Raw genomic sequence first — 14,255 nt, 5'->3', positions numbered from 1 at the left:
ACATAAAGGAAAATTCTTGAGGGAAACCTGTTTCAGTCTTCCAAAATTTGAGACAGGAACAAAGGTTCATCTTCTCAATCCAATGGAGAATCTATGGTATGACTTGTAAGAGCTGGAGTAGTTTTTCCTTGAAGAATGGGCAAAATTCCGAGTGGGATTGATTGCTGCAAAAGGTGGCTGTACAAAGTACTGACGGTGGGCCGGGTGAATAGTTATGGACACAAGTTTTCTGTTTTTTTTTTTTTTTTAATTCTCGTTTGTTTCAAATATATTTTGCATCTTCAAAGTGGTAGGCATATTGTGAAAATCAAATAATACAAACCCCCAAGAAATTCTGTAATGACTGTAAGGCATAGCCATAAGGGAAACAGCTTGTTCACTTTAAGAGAGGCTTATGCAAATGAAAGCCGAGAACCACGCAAACTGGATCAGCATATCCAACAAAAGCAGGGAACTAGAAAAGCCTGCCTATAAATAGCAGGACATGCTAATCTCTGAGCAATAAGATATCCCATTTAAATCTGTTAGAAAGAAAAGATCTGGCTGGAGCTGGCAAAGATCCACTAGCTCCTGAACTCTTTTGTCTTTGACTTGTTTCTGCCTTCCTCACGTAGGAAATGTTACAGATAAATGTATTAATATAATATGTACTATCATACGTATAAATCCAGATTAGTAGGGATGCACCAAAATGAAAATTCTGGACCAAAACCGAAAATTCAGGATGCGCTTGTCCGAAACTGAAACCGACCCCCCCTCCTTTAAAAAATGACACCATGTATATGAAATTATATATACACACACACAATCCTATCATGCCCAGGCAACCAGTACATGGTGGAATCTGGGCATGATAGGAGTGTGATTGCTGTTAGCAATCATATATATTTAATATAGCAATCACACTCCCATCATGCACAAGCAGCCAATGCATGATAAAACATGGCTAGCTGCCCCCCCCCCGTGTTTTGATGCTGCCCTGCAGGATGGGGTCTGCTCATCACTTACAGCCTCCCTGTGCCATGCCCCAGCCCCACTTACACATCCATGCTATCACACACATATTCATTAATTTACTCATTCACTCATTCATATAGTCATTCACAGATACTCACTCATTCCCTCAATTGCGCATACTCGTTCATACACCCTCTGCCACTCCCTTACCAGAACTGCAGATTTCCCTGTGTCGCTGCTCGCACTCAAACAACTTCTCTTGTCCCGCCCAGGGGAAGCAGGAACAAAGCAGAATCGTGTGACGTGAGGTCCATTCAGGTGACTTCACTGGGTTCCTGCTTCCCAATCAGCAACTGTCCCCCTGCCCAGCCTGCCCCTGGATGGAGGTAGATTATTTTTGGCATTTTTTTTTTATATTTCGACATTTTGCTGACAATGCCATTTTCGGCTGATATGTTTTGGTCACCGATATTTCGCTGCATCCCTAGATTAAATTGATTCTGGAAACAACCTCTGCTCCAGGAGTTTCCATTAGGAACGTTGTTATGAATTCAATTTGATACATGCGTATCCTATTTAATGGATAGCCTATCACAATATACGCTCTAACATTTACCATCCTCAGGAAAATAAGGAACATGGTGCAGGTTTAACCCAGATGCATTGGAGGTAAGAAGAGGATTAAGGTGCTGTTCCACTAAGACAAAACACTGACTGCATAATAAGCCTTAACAGATCTGTCATTTTATTCTTTCCTTTATTTTTACACAAAAACTGTTAAGAAGTTTTTTTGTTTCAATGGCAACAACCTATCAGTGCCTGCTTTTGTGTCAAATGACACAATCCCCTGAGGGGGTGCTAAAGGTGAATACCAATATATAGAGATATTCAACCATCTGCAGATTGGTAACCTTATACACAAGTAACCTTGTAGCTTTGGATAGGCAGGCAGAAAACAAGTCAGACTAGAATGCCCCAAAAAGGTTCTTATCTGCTCTCAAGTTCTCAGCTGGTTTTCCCTTATGTATTTGTCAGTAGCGTGGTAATTTATGCATGCGTCAAGAAGAGACCTGTGAGAATGTAAAAGTGTTGTACTTCTCCTTCGTGACGAAAACGTTTGTGACTAGCAAACATTCCCACTGGGAACAATAGGACATCACTTCCATGGCAATCTCCAATTCAGTGGTCACTGTATCTATCCATATCTGCCAGCGAAGAGCGGTACTTATATAATACGGGTGTGATACACAGATTATTGCTTAACAAGTTGATAAAACCCTTGCACCCCTGTCGAGACAAGACGGGGAATACAATAACTGCAGTGATTTCCGATCACAGAGTGTCTAGTAGTTTCTAACATACAATTATAAGAGGTGGGCTTTGTTAACACTCAGGGATACCACAGCACTGTGTGGTAATGTCTTGTGTGAAAAGGATCCGCCATCATATATTTATTAGTGACTTTATATTGATCAATGCTGTAGGAAGCCTGCCTACATCTATTGCTGAAGCCCAACTTCAATGCAGTCGGTGTCCCCCTTTTTTTCTCTTCATTTGTATACGAGATCTCAGTGTGTCTCGCACAATGTTACCGTGGTAACAAAGCATTAGCGGTTTTGTATGTGATTGTGCTGTGAAACCACCTTTGAAAAAGAAATAGAGAGGCACCAGGGACAGCTATGATTGGAACAATTCATTATGTTATCAGAAATTATTGTTTCTACCAGTGGAGCAACAACAAAAGCTGGGGACACTCTGCGAGACGTATGGCGGGGGCCCCCAAGCCCTTCCTACACACACACACAATGACATCCTACCAAACATGCACACACACAAACACTAATATACTTACACAGACACACACACATGAGGTAGAATGTCAGAGGATGGTAGATAAAATTGACCAGGCACCCCTAGAGGAAAATATTTATTAAAACTTAAGAAAAAAAATCCTTATTTACAGCTTAAGTTTGCATATACCGTATTTGCTCGAGTATAAGACGATTATAACATCTGAATATCAATTTAGGAAAAAAAAGAAAAAGCCGGAATATAAGATCACTCTATAGGAAAAAAGTTTTACTAATAAGTGTTAATTCGTGTAAAATAGTTTTTCATATTTAATAAAAGCTATGATTGAGAAAAAGATTTTTTTTTGTTTTTATTTCCTTTTATTTCCTTTTCCACTCTGCCTTCCTGATATGCCTTATACCCTTCTATATGGGGTTAAAAGACATTTCTGGAGGCAGAGTGGCATAAAGGGGGTTAAAAGGCATCTCAAGGGGCACTCTGCCTCCAGAAAAGCCTTATGCCCCCCTCCCCATATAACACCCCCCCGCCCCCAGTGCTTCAGACTCCCTGGTTTCTAGTGGTGGCAGCGGGTGGAGGCCGGCATTGGTTCCGCTGGTGCTTCTATGACCGAGCACTGGAAGGTCATAGAAGCCACGGTGGAAGTGCCAGCAGGGGAGTTGTCTGCGTCCATCAAGCAGATGTTCGCCGGCTGCCAGAGAAGAGAATTTCCCACAGTGCTGCAGGGAATTCTCCTCTCTGGCAGCAGGGGAAGGTGTGCGCGATGCGTGTAGACAACCTCCACTGCTGCCAGCACTTTCATCAGCACTCAGTGAGAGAAGACCCGGTGGAAGTGCCGGCAGCAGCCGAGGTTACCAGACAGAAGGATCCAGGTCCCCTCCAGCAGGATCTGGATCTTAGTCTCCAAGTCAGACCTCTATTTGAGGTCTGATTAGAAGACGACCTCGATTAGAAGACAAGGGGTATTTTTCAGAGCATTTGCTCTGAAAAAACCTCATCTTATAATCGAGCAAATACGGTATATTTTTAGTAGAATTACCATTCATAAATGTCTAGGTTAAGGCAAACTGTGAATCACAATACAAAACAGCAAATGACATCATATTACTACCCATATCCATGTGGATGTACATATATTAAGATTGCTAATAAAGCCCATGTAGCTTGAATTTATCTATTTATTGTGAGGAGGCATCTGTCATATAAATGTTTCTGTCTGCTGAAACATATTTTAGCATCCATCATATGCACTTTAATGCTTATTGATAGGTACGAGGTCCCTTTAAATTTTTATGTGGTCCATTTTGCAAATGCATGGAGGGAATATGCAGAATTCGCCCCCCCCGATAAATGTGATGCAGAAGATGCAGTTTAGACCCCGGCGCGCATGTGTAAAGCCTCCACATTGATTTCCAGCCACTGACCGGATATACTCTTAATTTCCTTGGAAGTATTTTACAGATGCTGATAGTCAGCTTAAGCAACCAATCAAGAAAGTGATTTTTCATTTTTGAAGAATAAATATTAAAACACTCTAGGAACAGCTACCGAGTCAGCAGATCTTCATTGTTTGGCATGGAAACAGACAAAACTAACTGAATATAGGGCAGAGATATTAGGTTACCATTTGTCATAGAGTGTGATTCTTGTAGGTGGAGTACATACACCTACTGTACACTTTATTAGCAGAACAAACATGTAACTACACAACGGCAGCTCTCGCACACAGCGCAAGAAAAAGAATGCTGTATATTCTGATGCTTGAAATGAAGTGGAAAAAAAGCATAATAAATATATACAGATTGAAGAATAAGTAGGATTGCCTATAGTAAGGTTGGCCCTCTGTAATAAACTACTACAACAAGGAATTGTGTAGCTCCAACTTGTACCTCCTACCAGGAGAAACTCCCCGCACAATGCATGAAGACAATTCATCCCACCGACTCAACAAGTAGACCCCCCATATACATTTGTCCCTTTCCCACTCACAGCTTTGTAATTTAATAATATGAAGTAAACTATCCCCTTAATAAGGGACCACAAACCAGAGTTCCTTTACACATCTAGATACTCCAATACAATGGAGTTAAATGCACTCCTAGTATTAAGGTTTTTTATATGATTAATTCACAATAAGGTGCTTTCAGATGAAAAGCTCTCTTATACCACACTGTTTAGTAAAAACAGCCCTGATCACGCTACAAACCCGGTAACAGGACCAGCGTTCAGTTGTCTCGGCCACACATTCATTTGGTAAGATTTTGACAGCAATCTGTTGTAGCACAACCATCCAATGGAAATGCAGAAATGAAGAAAGGTGTAGGAAATAAATGATTATATGGATGTGCTACAGTTCCGTGGGCAATAATGGAAAAGTGAAAAAAAGGAAATTTTAAAAAAGATCTTATGGTCCAATAGCACAGGGACACTGGCCTCAAGGGCTACAAAGTAAACCATTTTGGACATCTTTGCTTGATCACAAACAACTATTTTATAGTGCTCAAGCTTGGTCGTCTCCACACAATGGCCTGTTGGTAGCCTTAAGTTAAAGAAACCTCTGGAACCCTCTGAGCCAAACAATGGATCTGCCATGAGAAGAACTGGATTGCCTTAGCCGGGCAGAGCAGGCAGGCAAGCTTACTAAAAGCACCGCTGCAGTCCCAGTATGTGCCCCTTTTTAATACCCCATCTTCTAGTTGCGCGGCACTTACTGATGCCACAGCCTTTGTCACGTCTAGGGATTTTCTACCTGAAACTGCTACACTGACTTCTCAACACCTGCTCTTGTGCGAACGGCAGCAGTATGCATCCTCACGAGACGGGGAATTCACTTTGAGGACCGGAAAGAACACTGCCTCCACACTGTGGCTTTTCTGGCAGCGAGGGTTTGAACATTCTAATTGCCACAGCTCAAAATGATCACGCAGTTAACTCTCTGTACACTACATGATGGTTGAGTAATGAGGGTGTCTCTAACAAAGAGCAGTTTGATGATTAACGAATATAAAAGTCAATTGAGATATAGAGAAAGATTGTTTGCAGCAAAGTCATAAAGACTTGCTATTTTTAAGCAAGTCGACCCTAAACCTGATATGGGAATTCCAAATTTCATGAAAAAGCAGAGGTGTGAAGTACGCTGAGGAACGTTATAGATATAGTGAAAGTTTACAGACTAAGATCTATTAGGAAACAAACACATATACACTATACTTAGATTAACCTACAGAGAGATTTAAATAAAACATGTTCCAATCAAATAAATGAAACATGTTGGGGCACTAACTGTACTTGCCAGAAGTAGAATCGTGAGCTGCTCTCCTCCTGGTCCGATGATTCTTCAAGAGGCCAATCAGCTCTCCTAACTGAAATCAATGGGAGCCTTTTCTGCATATGCTCATGAGGCCTACAGCGTTCACTAAGCCAGCACTGGAGCTGATTGGAGGTTAGTATGTGTATATATAATCACCTTCAAGGAGATGTGTTCAGTCAAACACATCTCCTGCACAGGAAAAAGATGGGTAGGGGAAGGGGCAAATGCGTATTAAAGATTCTGCAGAAGTTTAGGGACCATGCAGCTACTATACCATATAGGACAAAAAGTATGCAGACACCTGACCACCACACATATATGAGCTTGTTGGATATCCCATTCCAAAACCATGGGCATTAATACAGAATTGTGCCTCCCGTTTTGGCTTTCGCCAAAAGAGCATTTGTAAGATCAGGATCTGATGTGGAATTAAAAGGCCTGGTTCACAATTAGCATTCCAATTCGTCTCAAAGGTGTTTATTTGGGTTAGGGTCAGGGTTCTCGAGCTCCTCCACACCAAACTCATCAAACTATGTCGTTTTGCACCTTGCCTTGTGCATAGGGGCAGTCATGCCAGAACAGGAAAGGGCAGCCCAGACCATTACCCCTCCTCCACCAAACTTTACAGCAGTGTTCCCCAAACTCAGATCCATTCCAGACCGTGAAGCAGGATTCATCACATCTGCACCATGCATTGTGATCTTTGGCTTGTGTGAAGCTGCTCGGCGATGGAAACCCATTTCATGAAGCTTCCGACGCGCAGCTTTTGTGCTGATATTGCTTGTGGGGGCATTTTTCAGCACTCAAAGGCCCCACTCTGTGAGCGTGTGGGGCAAAGGTGGAATCCTATGACAGTGCCATGTTTAGGTGTCACGGAGCTCTTCAGTACGACCCATTCTACTACCAATGTTTGTTTATGGAGATGGCTGCCTATGTGTTTGATTTTGATATACCTGTTAGCAAAGGGTATGACTGAAACACCTAAACGCAATAATTAAGAGGGGTGTCCACATACTTTTGGTCATACAGTCTAAAGATGTTGGCATCCTGTATTTCAAAATGCAAGTGTCACAGAACCCTCTGTGTCCTGGGCTCCTGGAGGGGCCAGCCTCCTCCCTACAGGCTATGGGCCCTGGCCTGGGAAGGGGTTCTGTTTTTGGGGAGGTGGGCACAGGGGGTTAGTTGATGCTACTTCTTCCACCTTGTACAGAGTGCCACGTTTCCCCAATTACCCCAGAAACTCTAAAGGCTATGGAGCTCGGACACAGATTTGGGTTAGCTGAATTTTGGGAGGGAGATTATGTATGCAAAGGAGGGCCTGATGGAGAACTATATGTGTTCTGCTGTGACTACTGTATGTAAATCACTCTGTTGTACTGTTTCCCATCAATATTTCTTGAGAGGAAGGCGTTAGCAGCAGATATTCTGACATCAGCTGATAAATGTGCGGTTCAGTGGTCGGAGTAGTGGGAGAAGATGACTTTAGTGGATACAGTAAATAAGTTTTATTGGAAAATATATTGTTTCAATACATTTCCTTGTAATGACGAAAGTGTATGCCATACCTTGGAAGCTGAAAGTTGCAGAATACTTTGCGTTGGAGAAGGTTTTACAGCAAAAATGTCATGTAGATGTGATAAGGGTCAACAACATACACGAATGAGAAAAAGCAGAACGTACAGTTGGCACCAGCACGAGATAAGAGGCAATTAACCAAGCTATTGCACAAAGCTGTTTGGATAGGAATTTTTAGTAAGGAAAATGATACATTTAAGTTAAATAATTACATAAAATCTCTAGAATCCCGTATACCATGACTACCCCCAAATCTTTGGATTGCAAAATTTATCACGCAAGTTATAATTAGGTTTACAAAACATGCTGTAAATAATACATTTTCCTTTTGAAAACAGAGGCCTATCATATCAGTGCGCACACACACACACACACACACACACACACCCTGACCCTCTTCAGGGCACAGCAGTGAAATATGACCAAGGAAGAAAAAAAGTTGTTTGACTCAATGATCTCAGTAAAGAAACTTTGTCAGACACCCCTAAAATGAACCACTGCTGTAGAGTGCATGTGCGATGACAAAGAGATGTGTTCAGCTGGCAGGGAAACAATGCTCACAAATAAAATGTATTCTGTAAGGGGGGGGGTTAATTTAAAGGGGCCACAGCTATCACATGCATTAATGTGCATCTGATGGCCATTCAATCATCTCCAAGTCCTATGCATTTGGTACAAACAAATAAAAAGTGCAGATCTTTGAAGGGGAAGAAAATGTTCTAACAGCACAGAAAGTATCTCCAAAAAGCACAATAACTAATAAATCCAAACCACTCCTCTTGGGCATGTAGTAAGCCAAGTAATGAATTGTACATCCACAATGATTCAGATTGATGTCTAGAATACAAGTTTCAGCTTTTGGTTACGTATCTGTAATGCTACACCGCAGATCACAACAGTTCTGAGCCCTCCCAGAACGCCATGTCTACAACAGAAGTGAAGAACGCCAGGCCTCGGGGGCTGTAAACATGTCAAGATTTTTGGATTTCCCATCTAGTTCAATTGCTTGTTCTCCAACATATGGAATTCCATATCTGCCTCTGTTGAGTCCTCATTTTGACATCTGCAATGTACAGTGAGCCAAATATAGTCCTCATTAAAGGATCAGGTCAATACATAGAGGCACACACAAATGATAGCTTTAGGCCATCAGTAAAAGTATAATGTGAGGGTTAAACTGTGGTTCTCAACACCAAGCCTTGAGAGTCAAATATTGGCCAATAATTCTGTGTATTTCTGTGGAAATAAGGCACTTTAGTTTTTTTTCCTCTCTCTCTTTCTTTCTTTCATGGAGACACTTACGTTCAAGCTGGAATATTCAAAAACCGTTTGAGGCCCACGTGGCCTAAAATTGAGCACTTTGTATTTGCTATACTACACCACACACACAAAAAACAGTTGTTTAATTTACCATTGTGCTGTACTTTACCATACCTCCAAATCCAAAGTTTGTATGGTTCCAAGTAGAGCTGAAACAACGAATCGATAAAATCGATAATAATCGATAACGGAAATCGTTGTCGATGATTTCCGTTATCGATTAATCGATTCGTCGTTGGAGCACTAGGCTCCTTTTACTTACCTCCGCTTCTGGGGGGGGGGGGAGAGAGAGAGAGAGAGAGAGAGAGAGAGAGAGAGAGAGAGAGATAGAGAGAGAGAGAGAGAGAGAGAGAGAGTTTTTTATCCGATTAATCGATTAATCGAAAAAATAATCGGCCAACTAATCGATTATTAAAATAATCGTTAGTTGCAGCCCTATATACAGTATATAAGGCATATGTGGGGAGGGCAGTGTGGCATGTCTGGGGAGGACGGAGTGGTGTATCAGGGTGTATAAGGCATATCTGGGGGTAGAGTGGCATATCTGGGGGTAGAGAAGTGGCATGTCTGGGAGGCAGGGTGGCATGTCTGGGGAGGATGGAGTGGGGTATCAGGGGATATAAGGCGTATCAGGCACAGTGGCAGATGGAGGCAGCGTGGAGTGGCAGATGTGGGAGGCAGCATGGCGTGGCATATGTGGGGAGGGCAGGGTGGCATGTCTGGGGAGGATGGAGTGGTGTTTCAGGGGGTATAAGGCGTATCAGGCACAGTGGCATGTGGGGGGGTAGAGTGGAGTGGCAGATGTGGGAGGCAGCGTGGAGTGGCAGATGTGGGAGGCAGCATGGTGTGGTATATGTGGGAGGCAGCGTGGAGTGGCATATGTGGGAGGCAGCGTGGAGTGGCATATGTGGAGTGGCAGATGTGGGAGGCAGCGTGGCATATGTGGGGGGGCAGCGTGGCATGTCTGGGAGGCAGCGTAGCAAGCCTGGGCTCAAATGTGCATATATTGGGGGGCTGGTTGGGAAATAAAGACAAGAAATGTATTATCAAAGTTTTTTTATTCTGCTGTTTGTATTTAACATCATTTGTTTAGTAAATTATTTTAAATAAATGAAAAATTTACATTCATTTTTTTATCCGATTAATCGATTAATCGAAAAAATAATCGGCCAACTAATCGATTATTAAAATAATCGTTAGTTGCAGCCCTAGTTCCAAGCCATCCAGATGAACACGATGGGGCTATACAAATCAATAAATAATACTGACTGGCAAACTGAAATCTATTTGTTCCCCTCTATGTCATTTTACCCACAACGACTCTGCTGTGCAGCTTGGAGAATGAGCCGAATTCCCGGCCACTTCGTTGACTGTGTACAGGTTACGGGTAAATAAAGCACTTGACATGGATGTGACAAAGCAAGGTCACCTCCAAATGGGATATTTCATAGTGAAGTTAACCCCAGGCTTTGAATAGCACAAGAAAACCTCCCTTTACAAACACGTGTTCATAAATACTTCTCCAGTATACAATGAATTCACAGATTCACAGGAATTAACACTTTATGTATTATGTTCCTACGCAAAAAAAACCCCCCAAAAAAACTAAAGCCCCATACCAACGCGTGACAAAATAAAACCACTCCAGTATGGGCACAACATACACTTTCCACTCTCTAACATCCATGCATTAAATCCTGCTATAGCATGTGTGTTGAGCTTTTCTTCCCTCTACTAAACCAAATAAAACAAAGGAACTCTCCAGACAAATAAGACTCCTACATGTTCTAGGTGAAGAACACAAACTCTCCAGATGAATAAGACTCCTACATGTTCTAGGTGAAGAACACAAACTCTCCAGATGAATAAGACTCCTACATGTTCTAGGTGAAGAATGCTAAAGCAAAGGAACTCTCCAGATGAATAAGACTCCTACATGTTCTAGGTGAAGAACACTTGATGGTTTGATACCTCCCTTCCTGTTTAGTAAGAGAACTTTTTTCCAACTATCAGCACATGACTATTTTTTTCCAGATGAGGTTGTCTGACGCATGCACAAAACACTGAATACTGAAGCAGCAATATTTTCGTGGTTATGACAAAAAGCCTGTAAATAGTTTAATGGAAAAAAAATAATCACTCAAAGTGCCCTGGATAGACCTCTGACATTATTAAAAGTCAACAACGGAAGATGATCAGACCCAGTGTTTTCAGATACAATGACATATCGGCAGATGAAGATAAGCTATTGTCACGCCAGCTCTCAATTTCTTTTCTCATCTTGCTATCGCTGTAAACAAACATATTCATGGCGGTAAATGAATTAATCAATCATGGGGTGTTGACAATTGTTGAAATGCCTTGTAGAGGAATCATCCCATTAAAGCTTCCACCAGAACTTTATTTAGTTTACTAAAACTACAGTACACATAGTTTGTGCTTTTTCTTTCTGTTGATGGGTGTTGAGATATTTAGTTTAACAGTATAGGATTTTTTGTTGGGCCTGTGATGTGTGGCATAAAGTAAAACTTATAGAATTATAGAAGCTGGGGGTGATGCAAGTTTGGCTCCATTAATTCAATCCTAGTTGACAAATCAATAGCTTATTATAAATGTCACTGCACCTTGCAATTAGACACGGGTTCGTATAACTACCTATATTTCACATTTCAGATTAAACTCCATAATATACAATGTGGCCTCTACTTCATCAGGAGGTCTTACCTTCGTTAAATGATTGTTTGTTGGTACCTCCTGTCTACCTACCCTACTGAATTTCATAAAATCCAACTTGAGAAACATCATTTATGGTGTTGCTGAATGCCCATAGTTAAGGAGAAAGACTTCTTTAATGGAAAATGTTGCCTCACTCAGAAGTTCTGCTGGCAACATTAAATTGTCATGCCACTGATATGTTGTTGCTATAGAAACAGAAGTTTCTCTAAAATTACTGTGACAAATCATCTAAGGTTTATTAGCTCAACGTGCTAGAGAGTCTGATTAACATGTCTGTCCATGTGGAACACAATCTTCAACCAGATCTGGCCCTCAAATATGTACCAGTGGGTCCATAAGACCCTGGTGGCACTTTGCTACCCCAAGGCATGTTCTTTTTGGATGCATGGGCAGATTCATGAGGGAAAGGGGTAATTCTCCATTGAGATAGGTGGCAGCATGCTCCAGTTGGAGGCATAAAGAGGTAATTCCAGAGTAAGTCTGTATCCCTCTAATTTCAAGGCGCAGGCAGGGTTCAGCGGGGTCATGTAATGACCTTGTGGTAGTAGAGCAGTAGGCCGAGTCTTCTGCATGGTAAGTGAGTATGTAAGTGTGTGTCTGTCTATGTGTGTGCCTGTCTTGGTATGTTAATGTGGTGACTGTCTGGATATGTAAGTGTGTCTAGGTATGTTAACGTGTGTATCTTAGTGTGGTATGTTAGTGCATACTACTACGCATGTGCAGCCTACTTCCTAGTACGTTTGGCCGAGTAAGCATTGATATAGGTCCAGCCAGGCTACACTATCCATCCCTGTAACTACATAATGCTAATGGTATAATGTTCCATACAGAACTCCCTAAGGCCTTCCATAAAGATAATAACATGAGCTCATTACTGAGGAGTTCACAGATATTTTCTATAACTAGGAGAGATAACTGCACAAGAACATTAACAAGGATTAACATCTATGGGTTAGAGAAGAAATGCTTCTCCATTCTCACATTTTAATGAAATCTTTTTTGTTTTACATTCACAGTAACTTTAAGAAACACTTATGCAAAGAGCTGTCGTTTCAGTAACAAAGTATTCCTCCTATGGCTAGAAGAGCGCAGAAAGCAGACATATTTACAAGGGAGAATAAAGTCTCCGTAACAATCAATACCTCCTTACTGCAAGATGTGTACACGTCTCGCTAAGACAGGAAAAAATATACCGACACACCAAGCTAATGCACAATTGAAATATATTTGTGTGTAACGCATATTGTATTTTATCAAACCGCAAATCTTCACCCGGAATCTTATCTAAGTACACGATACAGGGAACAATCTGTAACGCAGTATATTCATATAGCATGTATATTCCTACCTACTTAGATACAGGGTGAACAGGATTACCATGCCCATTGTACAGCGCTCCGGAATTTGATGGCGCCATATAAAACAATAAATAATAACAGAGTGAAGTCATGACTATTCCATTAAGAAAACTATTTAAAATAATGAAATGTTCTGGTTGACTACATTACGAAATAAAAGCAATGGCTTGAAGGATATAGAGATGAGACGGCTAATGGCAGCAAGTAAAAAAAAAAGCTTGTACACAATCTTATGACCAGTGCGGGAAGACTGGGGCAGGATCTTCCAGCCATATCAACGGAAAATTATTATTTAGTGTTTCATACAGCGCCATCATATTCCGCAGCGCTGTACAATGGCATAAGATCGATACACAGGAAGCAATAGCCTACATCCTTACATTCTATTAGTAAAAGCGGTAATAATCATGTAAGGTTTAGGCGTGTGCGTGTGTGTGTGTACATACACCATATATATATACATTGAGAACACACAGCCCTATATGCAAACGTGTCTAATTACCATTAGAACACGCGAACACCTACAAACATACATACATACATACGTATATATATATATATACATTACAGATTATATATATATATATATATATATATATATATATATATATATATATATACACAGATACTGCTCGCCTCTCGCGGCCTGACGGATATCAACAGTGCGGCCTAGTGTGAGCTCATCCCCGGAGCTCGCGTAGCGCCGCCCCAGCCCAAGGCGCTGCCCTGTCCGCTTACCTGCTGGTATCGGCTGCTGCTACTGCCCTGTTCAGACATGACTACCGGAGGCGACCCGGAGGGGAGAGTGGAGTGCGGACTCCGGGAAAGGCTGACAACAAGGTGGCGGCTGCGGGAAGCAGATCCTGTGAATGATACGGAGAGACGGCTAATACTGCCCTATGGAGGGAGGAGAGAGAACAGCAAGGAGGGGGCTGACACACGACGCTGCACACTGCAATAGAGAGGATGGCACACACACTACGCTACACACTGCAATAGAGAGGATGGCACACACTACACTGCACACTGCAATAGAGAGGATGGCACACACACATTACACTGCACACTGCAATAGAGAGGATGGCACACACACTACACTATACACTGCAATAGAGAGGATGGCACACACTACACTGCACACTGCAATAGAGAGGATGGCACACACTACACTGGACACTGCAATAGAGAGG

The 14,255-nt window shown here is 41.8% G+C and overlaps 1 protein-coding gene across 1 annotated transcript in view; it reads right to left on the bottom strand.

Annotated features, from left to right (window-relative positions):
• NDFIP1 (Nedd4 family interacting protein 1) overlaps nt 1-13,961 on the bottom strand; it is a 28,411-nt gene extending 14,450 nt beyond the window's left edge. Inside the window, exon 1 of the mRNA XM_053461863.1 lies at nt 13,804-13,961. Coding sequence (XP_053317838.1) covers nt 13,804-13,842 — 39 coding nt within the window. The 5' untranslated portion in view covers nt 13,843-13,961. The remainder of the gene's footprint in view (nt 1-13,803) is intronic.
• Between the last annotated feature and the right edge of the window lie 294 nt (nt 13,962-14,255).

This window comes from Spea bombifrons, chromosome 4 (genome assembly GCF_027358695.1).
Source record: "Spea bombifrons isolate aSpeBom1 chromosome 4, aSpeBom1.2.pri, whole genome shotgun sequence".
Taxonomy (NCBI): domain Eukaryota; kingdom Metazoa; phylum Chordata; class Amphibia; order Anura; family Pelobatidae; genus Spea; species Spea bombifrons.
This window is presented reverse-complemented; position numbering and strand designations above follow the sequence as displayed.